The sequence below is a fragment of the Fusarium mangiferae genome (genome assembly GCF_900044065.1).
Source record: "Fusarium mangiferae strain MRC7560 genome assembly, contig: FMAN_scaffold003, whole genome shotgun sequence".
Taxonomy (NCBI): domain Eukaryota; kingdom Fungi; phylum Ascomycota; class Sordariomycetes; order Hypocreales; family Nectriaceae; genus Fusarium; species Fusarium mangiferae.
The window spans coordinates 1,239,754-1,255,616 of record NW_024573923.1 but is presented as its reverse complement, the minus strand read 5'-3'; the positions used below and the strand labels follow the sequence as shown (position 1 = coordinate 1,255,616).

Sequence of the window (15,863 nt, the reverse complement as noted above, 5' to 3'; positions counted from 1 at the left end):
ACATCCCAATGATCTGGATGACCAGACTTAAGATGAGTCCTATTTCTGAGGGGCCAATCTTGGCTGATAATGTGCATACATATGTACCTTGGTACTAAGGTAGACACCTACAAACTACAACAATACTAATACATATAGTAGGTACTGTAGAATGGAGGAAAGGAGTCCGTCAGCTCGGTACCTAGTCAATTCGCGGTTCCACTGGTGATCCCCTATTGGTTTGCCTCGTCTCACGCTTCCACTCACCGGGAACCATCTTTCAGGATGAGGCACAAGCCGTTGTCCAAGTGGGACTTCCGGTCCTACACGGATTTTGCCATCCAACCGTTTCTTGCGGAAAGTGATAGAGAGTTTTAGATCAGAGAATAAAAAGGCCAAGAGCAAATTCTATGCCTTTCTTCATAATCACTCATATTAGATCATCACACAATTTAAATAAAGTTTTCATGCAGCTGTCAGTTGTACCTCCTCAGGGGTTTAATTTACCGTGTAGGTACCTAGGTAGTAAGGCAAATAATATATGCAAGTGCCTCTAAGGTGGGCAATACTGATTCCTGTCTTTTTCTTCGCACACATTGCCAGCCTGGCTGGGATCTGTTAGAACTGCATCATGGCTCTGTGCCACAACTGAACTGTCGGCTATCCTCTTTGCAGACTTAAAAGCTTCGCTTAGGATTCCCTCTAGCTGACTTTTCTTATCGTTCGAATCGCTGCGGCGGGCTAGTCTCTGAATTATTGCTGCTGATGTCCGTTGTTCTTGATTAAGCCACTCGATCATACCCATATGACCAATCAGGATGATGGAGGCTCGATAAGCCTCGAATGCTGCCTCCCGGTTACGTCCATGTAGGCAAGCATTGATAAGAGACAGAGCGGAATGGTTGTGAGTCCTGCTGCGACCAAGTAATAACTCTAGGAGTTCCTGCCGCCCCAACAGGTCAAGGCCGTCGGGTTGCGAAACACTGTTGAAGTGGCATTGGAAGATTTCGAGGCAGTGGAGCATGTCCATTGACCCTTGAGGACTACCGGTCCAGTAACCAGTTTGAAGTCCAATTTGAAAGTATCTCTTGGAGGCTGCGGGCTTGCAGATTTCTGCTGAGAGTCTCAAGCCAAGCCCACATAAAGGGCCTCCCAAGTGATCCCCCCTAGCTGTCAATCGTTGACCAAGATTACCGAGGAACACCAAAACATCATGCTTATTCTGTAGAGTGTCTTGCTTCAAGAAGTTCTCACATGTAATGCGAAGATCTGAAGATAAATCCCCTGTCAGGTTTTCTTGGCCCGTGCTTTTGAGTTTGTGAGATGAGATGGCGCTGGTTTCAACTGACAAATATTGTGATACTAGCCTACGGAGGTTAGTGAGTGAGTCTTGCTTCCTCAGAGCTGCCGACAGCTGAGCTGAATGAGACGGAGAGATGGCTCGGTATTGCCCAGACCATGACAGTTGCGTCCGCGATTGAAGCCAGCGCAAGAGTGATGAGTCGTCCTCCAAGGCCTGTTTCGGAATGCCGTTATTTGAGCTGACGAGGTAGAGTTTTTTAGGCTCTCGCTCCGCAATCGCATTATTGGGACGTCCTTTTTGTTTCTTTGAGGAGTCGATCAGTGGAGCTGGTGTTGGGGGTTGGAGAGCTGCAGAGAAAATGTCATGGCTTCCGAGTCGCCAAGAGCTAGATGGTTCCGAGTGTATTTCAAAAGCTTTTATTCGTGACCAGGTGAGAGAAGTTTCCATTCTGTGAAGCTTCCATCGAACATCATCTCGCTTACTATCTCGAGACCATCTCCTGAGTGCACGCTCTTCGTCCTCTTCTGAGGTTGGTCGGACGTGTTTGCTGAACATATCGTCTAGTTCTAGGAGGAGGTCGTTGATCCGAAAGTATTCGTGTTCTTCGGGTAGCTTGGGAGTTTCGGGCCACCTATTAACAATATAGTATGTCTCTCCCCACCTCGCTTCCTTTTTCAAAAACATTTTGCTCTTTGTCTTCCCAGCATCAAGCGCGGTCGAAGCTGCTCGGCGTTGCATTTTGATAAGGTAGCGACTAAGATGGGTACCAAAATACCTTAGCTCGTTATCGACGGCGGAAAGATTGTGAGCCGCTGTGCGCGATTTGAGATGAAGATTGGTGCAAGAGAGAGAGATGGCGATTTATTTCTTCAGCAAGAAGGGCGATGTTTTCAATGTCCCTGCGACGTAATCCTACGTCCCCCGCAAAGTGAGAAGGACCCCTGCTGTTAACGGCCCGGGCTTTATTTTGGTGCCAGGCTGACTAGGGGAACTTGTGGAGGAAGTAAACTCGGGACCTCGGTCCTGAATGATAAAAAGACTTGAACAATCTAATCTAAGTTGAAGAAGTCTTTATTAAGTTCATTTTACCATCTTTTTCTAATGTCTTATGTTTCCTTGCTCCCCGAGGGGTACCTACCTACCTACCTACTTAATTAAAAGTGATGTGAAGCACGTGACCCATTAGCCTGACGTATGAGGATACGAAGAGCGAAATCAAGTGACCTAAACTGGGTTTCAACTTTTAAACAATACAAACAACAAGGCTTCTACGGACATACTCTTTGACACAACACTGGTCAAAATCAGACAAGACCTATCAACTTCCCCCACCCCCTTGCCGTTAACCTTGTACAAGGCCATCGAGCTTTTAACTTTATAACAAAGACTTAAACAGTCAGGTCCCGATAGCAAGGCAGTACACCAGAAGTCAAAATCAGAGAAGGTTTATCTGCCTCCTGGCGCAATTTCTACCTTGATCAAGCAGTATTAATACCGCCCCTTCACACAGCTGTGTCGACCTTCTTTCTTCAATCAACCTGAAAGGCTAGGTACTCTTCTGCCAACCCTGGCATCAGTTATACCCAGTCTCGACGCAAATTATACCAATGGCTCCCTCTCCCACTGAAAAGAAGGATGAGGCGCAACAGATTGACAATATGTCCAAAGCCCAAGATCGCATGGCTCGGTTCAAGGCCCTTCAAGCGCGAGCAAAGACTTCGTCGGAGAAAAACCTGAAAGAGGCGACACTTGAATCACAAAGGCTAGCCACAGATCCCAGCCAACTTACTGCCCTACACCGGAAACATGCGATCGCATCTCACAAACTACTCAAGGCAGACGTGGAGGAAGCGGGCGGGGATTTCGAGCGAAAGCGCGCATGGGACTGGACTGTCGATGAGAGCGAGAAGTGGGACAAACGCCTCAAGAAGAAGACGACTCGTCGCGACAACAACGCTTTTGCCGATCATACACAAGAAGCGAACAAGATATATAAGCGACAGCTCAAGAACATCGATATGAATATGGAGCAATATGAGAAAGATAAGAAGGCTCTCATTGAGAAGGCAGCGGCGTCGGGCGGACTAGACATTGTTGAGACCGAGGATGGCGAGCTCATTGCGGTGGATAAGGATGGCTCCTTCTACTCTACCGCCGACTCTACGACCTTTGCTGAAAATAAGCCAGACAAGGCAGCAGTCGACCGCTTGGTGGCAGACCTGCAGAGAGCAGAAGAACAAAGACTGAAGAAGAGAAAGGAGAGGATGGCACAGAATGGGGACGATGGCGATGTGACATACATCAACGAAAAGAATAAGCAGTTCAACCAGAAGCTCTCGCGGTTCTACAACAAGTATACCGCAGAAATCAGGGATAGCTTTGAACGAGGAACAATGATTTGAAACAAACAAGATATTAAGCTGGGTTTTGGTACAGTCGATTATCATACGGTTTAGCGCCTTTGCTTTTAATACAATACCACGCAATATCCTACAGCATGGCTTTTCTCCAGGCTTTGCTTGCCAACTCCTCAATTTCTGGCACGTCGATGGCACCCTTGATGGTCTCATCGCCCAGGGCCTCAACCACTGCCTCCGCCACAGTCTCAACCTTCAAAGGCTTGACTCCTGCCGCACCAATGAAAGTCTTGAAGTAGTTGCCTGTAAGACCGTTGAAGGCTGTGCCAAGGCCAACCATTGCAGCCAGAGGCATTGTCACCGGGCGTGAGCTATCAAACATGAAAGAAGGGCGAATGAAAAGACCTCTGAGCTCTGGGAACTTGCTGGCAATGGTGATCTCGGCCTCTCGCTTGGTCGATATATATCGTTGAGGGAGAACAGGAGCACCTGCTGCAGCAGAGATGTAGCAGAAGGCACCCACTTTAGCAGCAACCGCGTGCTTAGCCAATGTGACTGCACTGTCGCGGTTCATAATCTCATATGTGAATTGATCCTTGGGGTTTGGAGGCTTGATGTCCTCTCCTTGTCCTTTAGCCAAAGGGTCCACACCTCGGTCACGGACGGGAGCAAAAGCTTTCTGAAGACCAGCAATGGGGGACTCCTTGCCTGAGATGGCGCCCTTGTAATCGGCCTCCAGGAGGATGCCCATGCTGTGCACCACGAAGTCAGCGCCATTGAGTAATGGAGCATACGTAGCCGGACGAAGAATATCACCACGCTCCCAGCTCACTTTATGTGCCCAAGACGGAGGTGTAGCCGAGGCGCTGATAGTGTCCCACCGGGGGTCACCAGAACGGCTGTACAACAAAGATGAGTTCGTCTCTTGACATTATGATAGATGTGGGTTATACCTGATGGAGGTTACATCCCATCCTCGAGCAACAGCATATTTGCAGATACGAGAGCCCAAAAAACCGGTCCCTCCGCAAACAATAAGTTTCTTTGAAGCCGACATCGTGATGCTCGTGTAAAAGTCGTGTGATGTCAAAGCTCTTCAGAGCTATAGTGGAATGTGATTATTAGATCGAGGTATGAAGGACGGAAAGCTGCGAATTCAGTAAATAGGAAAAAACAGAGGAGGGCGTTTTTGTGGTGCACTAATCGAATTTCCAATTCAATTACTGGCAGCCTGCCATGCAGATATCGATGGTAAGGTGGAATCAATGAAATCATCATCGAAATCGCAAGGCTGGAGACCTGAGGTGGCTGCATTGCGATTATTGGTCACGCCACTGCGGCGTGAGTTAATCAAGTCTTACGAGGCTGACACTTTGCCACTCTTTGTGAAACCTCGCCTCGGTACCTTGGGTAAGTTCTGGTGATATTCTCAACATCAAAATACTCTCGCGGTAACAAAAATCTCGGCATAAATAGCTTAGACCGTATAGAAATAACATGGCGCCCCAAAATCAACTTGGGAAGCGTGTTAAGCTCACGCAAGTCCGTCGGCCTTTTATCGTTGGGAGCACAGCGAAGCCTTTCTCCGACACGAACCCGCGACCAGCAGGTGTCCCTGACACCCATACGCACTCATGGCAGGTTTTCGTCAAAGGTCTTGACGATACCGATATTACCTACTGGCTGCGTCGCGTGCAATTCAAACTTCATGAGTCTATCCCTAATTATGTACGAAGTAGGAAATAACCTTCCTTGCTTGCACATGCTGATGCTAATGGAAAACAGTGGTTGAAGGCGAACCCGGAAAACCCTTTGTAGTCGAAGAGACAGGCTGGGGTGAGTTTGACATAACGATCAAACTCTACTATGTCAACGACTCGGGGGAAAAGCCTCAGACACTATACCATTATCTGCGTCTACATCCCTACGGCCGGAACGAAGAAGAGAAGCAAGCTATGATCGCCTCGAATGGCGAGATCCGCGCATGGAGCTACGAAGAACAGCTCTTCAACGAACCCTACGAAGTCTTCTATAACCTCCTCACCCAAGGCGCCGTACCTAAGGGATGGAAGCCGAGTGGTGGTAAGGGCAAAGGGAAGACGCGCGCACCGCCGCCTCTCCCCACTGACAGCAACGAGGTTTGGGAGCATTCGGCCATGATACCAGCGCACAACCGACCGGGGCAGCCTTTCAGTCTAGAAACTGAAGCAGCCGAGATACGCAAGTTAGCAGGTGCACAGACTCAAGCTGAGGACATGGCCAAAAGGATACTTGCTGAGCTCAAAGCCAAAGAAGAACTACTTGCGAAATTAAAGGGCGAGAATCAGGCTGCTGCTGCTGCAGCCAAGTCATAGCATGATGGCCGAGTCACGCTCAATGAATCAAGACGGAAGAGGATCAAGTCTCGCAAGCAGAGCGAAAGCGAACAGTACAGCTAAGACGAGGCTTCAAGTACCATATTTACGCCAGACACCTGGGTACCAAGAAACTATGTGTAGGTTCGGGGCGAGGCTGGCCACCATGCAAGCCTGTCCATGAGATGCCACATCATATGTGAAGCAGTCAGCTCTTCCTGGGCCTCAACCGAACTGCATTAGGCTCGCCCGAGTGCGCTCAAGAGCGCGGTGTAGCCATGTCTGAAGATCAAGCTAAGAAAGTATAATAGGGAGGATGGTGCTCAGATAAGACAACTCTTTGCGCAACGAAGCGTATTGATACCTATTTGATTGTAAGCACATCTTCTATGGCACATTCTAGTTCAATCAAATCATCAAGAAGTCATAATCTGTTTAACGTGAATTGGAGTTGTTTTGCGAGTACCACGCGGTTATATAAAACCGAAACTAGCCTCGTTCCTCAGTCCTAATGCCATGATATCTTCTAGATACCCCAACGATCTCTCTGACCGTCCAAACCCCGCCCATCTCGCCTATGCTTTTGTGAATAACATTGTTAAGACTCTGACATCGCCATGAGTTAACCCCACTGAGGCCATTGACCAGTCCAAACAGACAGCTGTGTCGTGGCATAGAAAGAGGACGAATAACAGTACCACCCTTCTGAAACCTGTCCGGCCAGAACTCATGACCAGGCACACCCTATTTTACCCTTCGCCCCATCTCTTCCAACGCCACAAAAAACATAAAGAATTGCTTCCTCAAGGCCGTTTCCTCAACCTGAAGGTTCCAAACTCCAGCGCCTGCCCTAAAATGAATGAACAAATAGAATGGTAACGAGAGTACTAAGTTGTATGTGCCAATATGTGTGGCTTTTCCGCTACTGAGTAGCAGCTTCGTATGCTGGTGGTGGTGCGTCCTCACGCTCATCCCAAGGGCTACGTTGCCTGTTCTTCTCGTCATAAACTCGCTTGGCAATTTCGCCAGCCATCTTCATAATCCAAGCTTGTTCAAGGATGACAGAAGAAGTCTCTGAGCTAATGCTTTGGTTTTCCAATCCAGGAGATTTGCTCTTCTCAGACTTCAGTTCAGAAGTGATAGAAGCGATCGATGGATAGTCCTGGGGTTCTGAAGTTTGAACGGCGTTCTTGAGCGGGGAGCCCAACCTTCGAGCTTCCTCAAGAGTGGCCATGACTAAGGGACGTCCTGCCTCACCCGCGCTTCTAAAGCGAACTTTATTCGGCGTGGATGCCTCGGCAATGATAGACGACTCAGTCTCCTCAGGAATCGATTCCTCAATCGTGGGCTCAGATAGAGGGACGTCCACAGATGCCGTATCTGACGCTTCACTGCCAGTCTCTGGGGTGTTAACTTCTGATTTGGTACGTCTCAAATTCACCACGCGTGTCTTCTTCTTGCGCCCTGTCCGTGATCGACCCGCCCCAAGCGATCTCCCATTCGTTGCCGAATTCATACTAATGAGTGAAGGGCGAGATGGGAGGTGGCCGTGTGCGTTGCTCGCTGTATCTGAAAAAGTGTATGTTGTCGAATTTCCTGCGTGGAATGACATGGTCTTGGTGAGAGTGGGTGTCGAAAGCAGGGGCGTAGACGATTCCGATCGTTCCCCATAACCTGTCCAAGCACGGAAGACGACATCTCGAATACCAGGAGTGAAGAGTGATAAGGTACGATGCGAATCGGTCAAGGCGGCAAGACGCAACAAATTCTTTTGAGAAAACAGTGATTGGACTTCTCCACTTCCATTCAATGTGAGCTCAGAAATAGCATTGGGGTCGAGAAGATTGCCATTGGCATCCACGGGATCCAAGGGAGGGCTGGCTAGAGGGTCAACACTAGCTTCGTCTTCTTTCTCAGCTGGTGTTTCGGTACCCTTGTTGGCCTGATCTGGACACCACAATTGAAGAGACAGTCGGTGAATAATTGCCGGTAATTCATCCATCATCAAGTTGCGTAGTTGTTGCTCAATTGTTCTCTGCAAGTAATCACGAACGAACTGTATCGAGTCGAAGGTAGAGGATACCTTGAGGGATTCGAGCGGGTCATTTCGGAAGACGAGGGTCAGCCCTTTTTGTTTTGAGAATACCAGTATAATAAAAGCAGAAAGCTTGAAATCAGACAATGTGATCGAGAGTGGAATGGTTAGGCCAGAAGCGGCGGCCAACGGTTGAGGAGATGTGAAAGTCGGTTTAGAGTAGAGATACGTATTCAAAGGATTTGCCTAAGGTTGTGATGTTAGTGTTACGGGATTGCAATGATGAAATCATTGGTAGGGCGCTCAGACCAAGGGATTTGGCAGGGGGAGGGAGGGTTTTAATGCGCATTGTCGCAATCAAAGAAGGTTGCATCGACAATGCAATAAAGCCATGTGTAGGTTGAGACTTGGAAGGGATAGTGAGCGGTTGTTATTGTGTGCAAGGTCAAAGGATGGCGATCCGCGTCAAGCTCGACAATTGGCGTGTTAGGGGAAAACGTCCAATGGTTGGAGTATAGCTTCGGCAGTTGTCCACAGCGCTCAGGAAAGAATTGAGCCGTAGAGAATGACTAGATTCTTCCAAGATGAAAGTAAAATGATCACTTACTTGAACTCTTGTCTTGAGGGTCAGGAACGCATCACCAGAATATGTCATTTTGAAGATGCCCCGGAACCTATCCTCCGCAAGATCACCAATTTCCAATATTTCAAGATCAGGGGGTACGGTCCCAAGGTTGAATTCGCTGACAAGAATATCATCGACAATAATAGGCGGCTTTGGACTCTTGTTTAGAGCCTTGGTTAAAAGGTCGCGCGCACGACGGTAGAAGTCGGCATCCGCGGTTAGCGGCGACCAGTTGAAGTTGAAGGCCATGTTGAAATGGCAATCACCTTCCCGTGATCATGAAGGAAGTACTGAGGTGCCGGTAAATCGGCAGCTGTGACGAAAGCTCGAGGTCGGCGGGAAGAAGGGACTGCGGCGCGTGCGTGATGGGGACTGGGAGGCGAAAACAATGAGCGAGTGTGGGATAGGTAGCTTCGGGCCTCGTCGGTCGGCGTAATCAGTTGCCAGAAATGCTCAAGGAAGAAGTGCACTATGTCGACAGCACCCAGGGCGGCAGCAGTGACGTGAGGTATAGAAGGAATCTGGTGAAATAGCGAAAAGGAATTGAGACGGCTGGACAGGATAGGATTTCCCAGGAGTGCGGATCGTGGGGATGACGCTACAGGATTCCCCGGGCAAACAGCTTCAGGATGATTGGGAGAGGATGTCCGAAGTGGGGAGCTCGGAGCTGCACTGCAGCAATTTTTTTTCTTCTAAGGGCTCAAAGGCTTCAATTTTGACTGGTGTCCAAGGCAGGAATTTAGTGGGTAATGGCAGCGAAACTACTGATAAAACCCAATGCTGAGACGCCCTCGATCTGGGCCTAGAGGAGCTGAAGCGAAGCGAAACGGTTGGCAACCCGATATTGATTAAATGCAATCTGGTTGGCTCGTTAATCGGCTGCGGGAGTAAGAGACGGTTCTGACCCGGTATTTCTAACCGTTGTACGGAGAAGAACACGTCAGGTCAGGTCGCAAAATGTACAATATCAGGTAGTTTGTGATGGATATTTGTAGGTGGCCGGGGTAGTAAAAATACTCTAGCGGTGAGATGCAAAATTCGGTGTAGGTTGGTTTGATAATATGGAGTCTATTGCATTGTGAGTTGTTAATGCAGCAGAGTGTGCGACTACTGTAGGTCGAGTTTCAGATGGTCCAAGCTGCTTCAGCTACGATCCAAAAGATTCGTCCGTATCCCCGTACGGAGGGAGAACAGAGTCCGGAGGGGAAACAAGGAATATCAATACCAGATCCACAGTTTTCCGAAGACGCTGCGTGACTTCCGAGGTTATAGTTGAAATGATAATTAATGCAGCGGCATATAAAACAATATAAAGCGAAAAGCAGCGTGAGGCTAGGTGGTAGTTTCAATGCAATGTGAGGGGGTGCATCAATTGATCTGTCGGGGGACGATTTGTGTGCTGCCATCATGAAGAAACGCGCAGATGTGCCAACTTTGTATAATTCCTGGTGCGCTGTGTACCCCATGCTTTTCATGCGAGCACGCAACAGACAAAATTTGTCTTCACCCAAAAGGCGTCGTCACAATCAGATGATCATATCCTGCGCTCTGGGAAAGATGCCTTGTGGGACGACCTCTGCATCAGGTGGTTCGATGTTCATCCTAACTTTCTGGGGAAACAAGCATCTTGCTGACCGAAGACCCTTGGACGAACAAAAGTCGACTCCTTGTAGTAATGCTGTGCCTTTGAGGATCACCCAAAACGTTCGCCTGCTACATGTTAATTCTGTTTTCACGAAAACACGGACCAGCGGCTCTTCCCGGAGTCCTCCGAACCCACCGGATAGATACTGGCCTTAATGCCGACCCCTCCCCCTCATTAAGAAAGACAACTTGGTACCCAACTCTACGTATGAATACCCGCCGTCAGAGGCTTTAGAGGAAGGGATTTAAGATCGAAAAAACACTTCCCCTTGGATTGCTCATTGATCTACACACTCTTGGAAAGGTTGCCTTATAAGCAAAGCATCAACTTATTCTTTGCAAGCATTTCCAACGGCCAGCCCCGAAAGGGTGACCGGGAGTGAAAAGGGTGATAAGGCCGGGTAGGGACGGAAGTGCAAACATGTGATTGAGTGCCGGCAGAGATTAGCAGAAGCCATGCTATGGAGATGGGCTTCCAAGTGTTATCTGCTCATGTGTGATACGCTGCAAAGCTTTCCCACGATGCGATGCTCGCAAACCAAGAGACTCTTGGAGCCAGATATGGAAATTTGTCTCAGACTTACATGGGCATTTTTGGTCAAAGAATTTGGTACCTCACTTGATGCGTGTCTCTCAATAACAGACTACCCTTATTCGCAGGCGGATTGCCCTAAGATTCATTTCAAGCAATCGATTTCTTCTTCTTCTCCTTCTTCTACTACTACTACTACTACTATCGTGAATGCTTTATTATAGAGTAATTACTGTGGTATCCTGCTAATACCGCCTCATGATCTAGAATTTTTCTACGCCTTACATCGTCACAGCCAGAAACAAAGGACCAGGACGACTCACTGTCATGCAAGGGACCAGTTTGGTAAGACTACGAATCTTGTCCACCTGACAGCCGACCAGGATACATACTGGTTGCTTTCATGTCAACTCAGCTCAAAAGGGCACCTCTTTGGTGTTGTACCTTGGTCGGAATTCATCGCTGGGGTTTCACAAGCTGAGGCTTTGTGTAACCCCAGCCTCCACATTCGATATTCTCCGAATCTGTCTCCCTCTCTTCATCAGTCGCAAACAGGTTCAACAGGCTGTTACACACATGTAACCATGAACAACTGCATACTAAACGAGAACCCTCCCCGCAAGTAAAGACGAATGCAGTGGTCGAAGTATTCGTGATTAGCGGACTCACAGGTGCAAGCTTAGTCTGTTGCCTTGTTTGCCTACTTGCTCGTGCTAGCCCAGATTTATCTCAAAATGCTCCATCGATAGGATCAAAGCTCAAACAATTCGATTTGGATCTCCACGTGCGAGTTTACTAACAGCGTGGGTACAGAGTAGAAACGTTGGACGATCTGCTTAGGGCATGCGCTAGCTACTCCACGCTGATGATCCCAGTAGCCCGGCATTGTCTTCAGCGACGCTTATTCGTGGTACGCCCGAACAGAAACAGAACTGGGAGAAGGAATGCAATCATTTTGCATGCACACGGTCCCGTGATCGTCACCAGCAGTGTCTCGTTGAAATTTCCCAACCGCCAACGACAGAGCACAATCAGGGTAAGAATGCATCACCGCCAGGTCGAGTGACATCATCGGCCGGCGAGACCGATAGACTGGATGAGCGCGTGTGTGCTTGAGCCCCAAAGTCGTCGATGGGCCATCAGCCAGTTGCGACGACGGAGGCCTGAACAGCGCGGTTTGAGTCATCCGTGGCGGCGGCTCAGCGACATCTATAGGCGTGCCACGCTGCCGATATTCTCCATCTCCTGCGCTGTCGGCAGCCGTTGTCAGCACTGTTGTCATTCTGTTTCGTTGTTCTGCGCGAATGGAAATAGAAATCCAGGTTGTTCCACAGTGCCTTTTGATAGCGAAGCGCCAGGGTGCAAGGGACCAGGACCAGGGCCTGAACCGTGGACACACATCGTGGCCTCGTACGGCTGGGGCAAGGAAAATTGCCAGAGGGCACGATGCCACTTTGACTAAAATGGACAATCGAATTGGACGTGCGTGCCTTGTTTGGCTGCTATTGAGCCTTGACCGTTGTTAATCAGGCCTTGAAGCATCCAGGGTTTAAAAGTCCACTCACTCTATTGTTCCTCGTGCTCTGCAATGCATTGATGCCAGCGGGCCTCAACTTAAAAGGCATCAATACCCCACGAAGCCTCGGCGTTTAATCGACAGTCATCGCAGCCCCAGCTCATGAACTAACCTTAGACGGCGTCACGAACAGTGAAGTGACCCCAAGACCGTATCTCATCAGGTGCAGGTGCAGATGCAGGCGCAGATGTAGCCTGCAGGCGGTGCGCAAGGGAAGCGTCCTAAAAAGACCAAAGGGGCTGGATCAATAGCTTGGGTGTCGTGTGACGGTGAGTTGTGATTCGCCAGAGCCGCCTCGGTGCTTGTTCGCCATGGTTGCTGCCAGAGACGATGACTGGCATTGGCGCTCACTCTAGTCCGGGTCCGGCCCCATGGGTGGAGGGGTCCTAAAAACCTGTGCGTCACCATCCCAGATCAAATTGGATCGTCGACTTTTCTAGGCGACACCAAAGGCTCCGGCTTGTACGTTAGACGGGTGGGCGAGCACCCACTTCAATCTGCACCGCCGCTGGCGAACAAAAGACCCTGGACAGTCCGTCTTAAACCTGTGCTTCTCGCGGGGTTTTGTTTCTCTTTGCTTCTTGCCGGTAGACTCCAGCTCACTTGCTATCCAATCCGCTTGCTTGCCCTTACTCTAGTTGTAGATGGTCTTGTTGCGGTGGAGATATCTGCCAACAGGAATCATGCCAACAGCGGCACTTTCGTAACAAGAGGGTTAAGGGAAAGGGGTTACGAGCTTCGTCATATCATCTGTTCATTTGCTTTCCTAACGTCGGACTCGACTTATTATTACACTTGCATTCATCTCTGCAAGCAAACCATCGTGGTGATGCTACTCTGATAGAGAGACAAACAGGTCGAGTCAATGAAGACAGACATTGTTGCCAGTCCAGTCTTACAACATAAACTCCTTACAACATCTCGTCCAGCACMCCCCYCCCATACMCCMCCCGCCGTTGTCAATCCTACAGCTCTTCCATGTCGAAAGAAGCGCAGCTCGACACATACAGTACCCTGCTCTTGCCTTACTACATACCTACCTTACATGACGTTGGCCCAGCTTCTATCGCTGTGTAACCCGAGGCATCACATCTCATTTGCATCAACTGCACTGTCACTTGTGGTCTCATGCATACGCTCTGCACGTACGCAAGGCGACAGAAACAACCGCGTTGCCTTATTAGACTTTGACCGAGTGGGTTGAAGCACAACCTAACTTGGTTTTAACGGTTATAGCTTTGGACAGTGCTTATCCCAAATTTGTTTGGTCACGATCAACTTGACTTCCCAGCTGTCATCCGTATCTCAACGACCTTGAGCTTTTGTTCCTGTACGACTTACAACTGGGAGAAGCAGGGCAAACGAGCTCAGAACATATACGACCCGAGGCAGAAACATTGATCCAGACGCAGACGCAGATGCAGATGCATACGCATCTGTAGAGCGTGACCATCTATAAGGAGAAAAGAAAGCAGAAGCAGGCGAGTCAACGCCGCCGCAGCGGCAACTGCAAGCCCAAGCAAGTGCCCGTAACCTGGTCTTCTCTAGGTTGTTAAGCCATCACCGATTCAAGGCTCCTTCTTGTACATATTCACACACCCCTCCTCATTTCCTTACCTCTCCCCTTATTCACTAAATCTATCTTACTCACATCTGGTGTGTTTTGCCCCAATTCACCTCTTGTCGAGTTTTGTCTCGTCCTCCTGGCCTCCATTTAAAGCCCAGCCCAACCCTCCTCGTTGATAACGTTCCCCTCCCTTCCCCAACAGCAAACGCGCGACATCGGTGGCTTGAAGGTACCTTGCAGACTACCTGCACGATCCCGGTCATCAATCAACACCATGTCAACTCCATCTCTGTCCGATGGACAGCTCACGCCGACTGATACCGATCCCGACCTTTGTTTCTCTTCATCAGAAGATGACCATGTTTGGCCAACTCCTCAAGATGTTGTCGAAATGTCCATTATGCTTAATGGCAGTGCTGTCCCCCTTTCCTGGACTCGGGAAAGCCTCAAAAGACTCCCAATGGGAACTCGTCCAATAAAGATGGTTGGTGAGGGTGCAGCTAATGTTGTGTTCGAATTGAACATTCCAGAAGGGAACATGTGGGGAAATGATTTCAAAGGTTGGCGAATACAACGTTATACACAATATATGTGCTGATGTGTTGTTCAGGTTGGCTTCTTCGTGTTGCCAAAGCTCCTGCGAGTGGCCAGCCAGCCAGGTTCAACTACCTAAAGCAGCAAGAATTCTACGCAAAGCAAATCACTCCGTTTCTCAAGACACATGCCATCCAGCAACGGCTCGTGGTACTTCGTCATACCAATATTATTCCTCAGCTCAACGCCTTCCTTCGGTCAATAGATCATCTGCGCAAAGAAAAATTCAGAGGATCATTCATCTCGGAGTCTAACTGGGGCCTTCTGGTGGAAGATATGCGAGTGTCTGGTATGATTTGTCTTCACTGCAGAGGTCTATTATTATCAAGCCGCTTACCATTGCTGATAGAACCCAAAAACAGCATCCTCATTGAATTCAAGCCAAAGTGGTTGAATCAATCTCCAAGTGCTCCCCAAGGAGCCATACGATGTCGACAATGTGCCATGGAACTGTTCAATTTCCTGCGGGATCCGAGTCCTTCAAGACATAGGCCAGAGCAAAAGCCATGCCCTCTTACACTCGCAAACCCCGATGCTCCCGCCGAAATCAGTTCGCCATTCCGTTTCGCCCCTAAACTTGCTGCACAGGCCAACGATCCTATGGTTCGAGAACTCCTTGCAAAGACTGCCGATCATCAAGTTATTCGTGATCTTCGGTGGCTTCAGAATCTTTCTGACACCAGGGGACCTCTGCGTGCTGAGAAGGGTGATCCAATGTTTAGCTTGGCCATGACAGTTCGCGATTGCACATGTTTCGTCCAGATGAATTTGGGTCATGATGTGCCTCCCGAACAACGGCTTCGTGTAAGACTCGGTGACTTCGATCTCAAGGATACCGACATAAAGTTCAAACGGTGGACGTCAGCCGAGAAAGATCTTATCGATTCTGGGTGCTACACCGCTGACTGGATCATGTGTAACGGGCAATACTACCACCCTCCTACCAAATGCCTTCTCGAGTGGACCCGTCGGCGGGATCGGTTTGTAAAGATTATTGGTATCAAGGACAAAGATCCTTACCTTCACCCACTACCCAATAAAACAGCACATTTCCCTACAGAGACCATGACCAAGCAAGCCCTGGTCTACTGGATGACAACACATCCTATCAAGCTCACGGGACTGCTGGAGCCAGGCAGGAAGGATAAGCCAAAGGCCGAAGTGTGCCCATTTCGGAATGAGCCTCCGTAAGTCTTACACGTCATATTTCCAGATGCCAGCTGGTTCATCCCTGCTAACACACTACAGTGATCTCATGAAATGGTTGTCTGCAAGGTCATAAGCACATCCTTGAGAT

At 49.1% G+C, this 15,863-nt stretch overlaps 7 protein-coding genes across 7 annotated transcripts; 3 read left to right on the top strand and 4 right to left on the bottom strand.

Moving 5' to 3' along the window:
• Positions 1-532: 532 nt before the first annotated feature.
• FMAN_04688 (uncharacterized protein) lies at positions 533-2,020 on the bottom strand (the record flags this gene model as incomplete). The annotated part of the gene is made up of 1 exon (XM_041828574.1): positions 533-2,020. The coding sequence occupies one exon, from the start codon at positions 2,018-2,020 to the stop codon at positions 533-535; it is 1,488 nt and encodes a 495-aa protein (XP_041679424.1).
• Positions 2,021-2,889: 869 nt separating this feature from the next.
• Positions 2,890-3,684, top strand: FMAN_04689 (putative Pre-mRNA-splicing factor syf2; the record flags this gene model as incomplete). Its single annotated transcript, XM_041828573.1, has 1 exon — positions 2,890-3,684. The coding sequence occupies one exon, from the start codon at positions 2,890-2,892 to the stop codon at positions 3,682-3,684; it is 795 nt and encodes a 264-aa protein (XP_041679423.1).
• Positions 3,685-3,772: 88 nt separating this feature from the next.
• Positions 3,773-4,696, bottom strand: FMAN_04690 (putative oxidoreductase; the record flags this gene model as incomplete). The annotated part of the gene is made up of 2 exons (XM_041828572.1): positions 3,773-4,538; positions 4,593-4,696. 2 exons carry the CDS (start codon positions 4,694-4,696, stop codon positions 3,773-3,775), a joined length of 870 nt encoding a protein of 289 aa, XP_041679422.1.
• A 440-nt stretch (positions 4,697-5,136) lies between these two features.
• FMAN_04691 (uncharacterized protein) lies at positions 5,137-5,993 on the top strand (the record flags this gene model as incomplete). The annotated part of the gene is made up of 2 exons (XM_041828571.1): positions 5,137-5,374; positions 5,425-5,993. 2 exons carry the CDS (start codon positions 5,137-5,139, stop codon positions 5,991-5,993), a joined length of 807 nt encoding a protein of 268 aa, XP_041679421.1.
• Positions 5,994-6,915: 922 nt separating this feature from the next.
• On the bottom strand, positions 6,916-8,902 carry FMAN_04692 (putative Mitochondrial distribution and morphology protein 34; the record flags this gene model as incomplete). The annotated part of the gene is made up of 2 exons (XM_041828570.1): positions 6,916-8,274; positions 8,636-8,902. 2 exons carry the CDS (start codon positions 8,900-8,902, stop codon positions 6,916-6,918), a joined length of 1,626 nt encoding a protein of 541 aa, XP_041679420.1.
• A 2,828-nt stretch (positions 8,903-11,730) lies between these two features.
• Positions 11,731-12,111, bottom strand: FMAN_04693 (uncharacterized protein; the record flags this gene model as incomplete). The annotated part of the gene is made up of 1 exon (XM_041828569.1): positions 11,731-12,111. One exon carries the CDS (start codon positions 12,109-12,111, stop codon positions 11,731-11,733), a length of 381 nt encoding a protein of 126 aa, XP_041679419.1.
• A 2,135-nt stretch (positions 12,112-14,246) lies between these two features.
• Positions 14,247-15,848, top strand: FMAN_04694 (uncharacterized protein; the record flags this gene model as incomplete). Its single annotated transcript, XM_041828568.1, has 4 exons — positions 14,247-14,532; positions 14,583-14,855; positions 14,916-15,753; positions 15,815-15,848. The coding sequence occupies 4 exons, from the start codon at positions 14,247-14,249 to the stop codon at positions 15,846-15,848; spliced, it is 1,431 nt and encodes a 476-aa protein (XP_041679418.1).
• Positions 15,849-15,863: the final 15 nt, after the last annotated feature.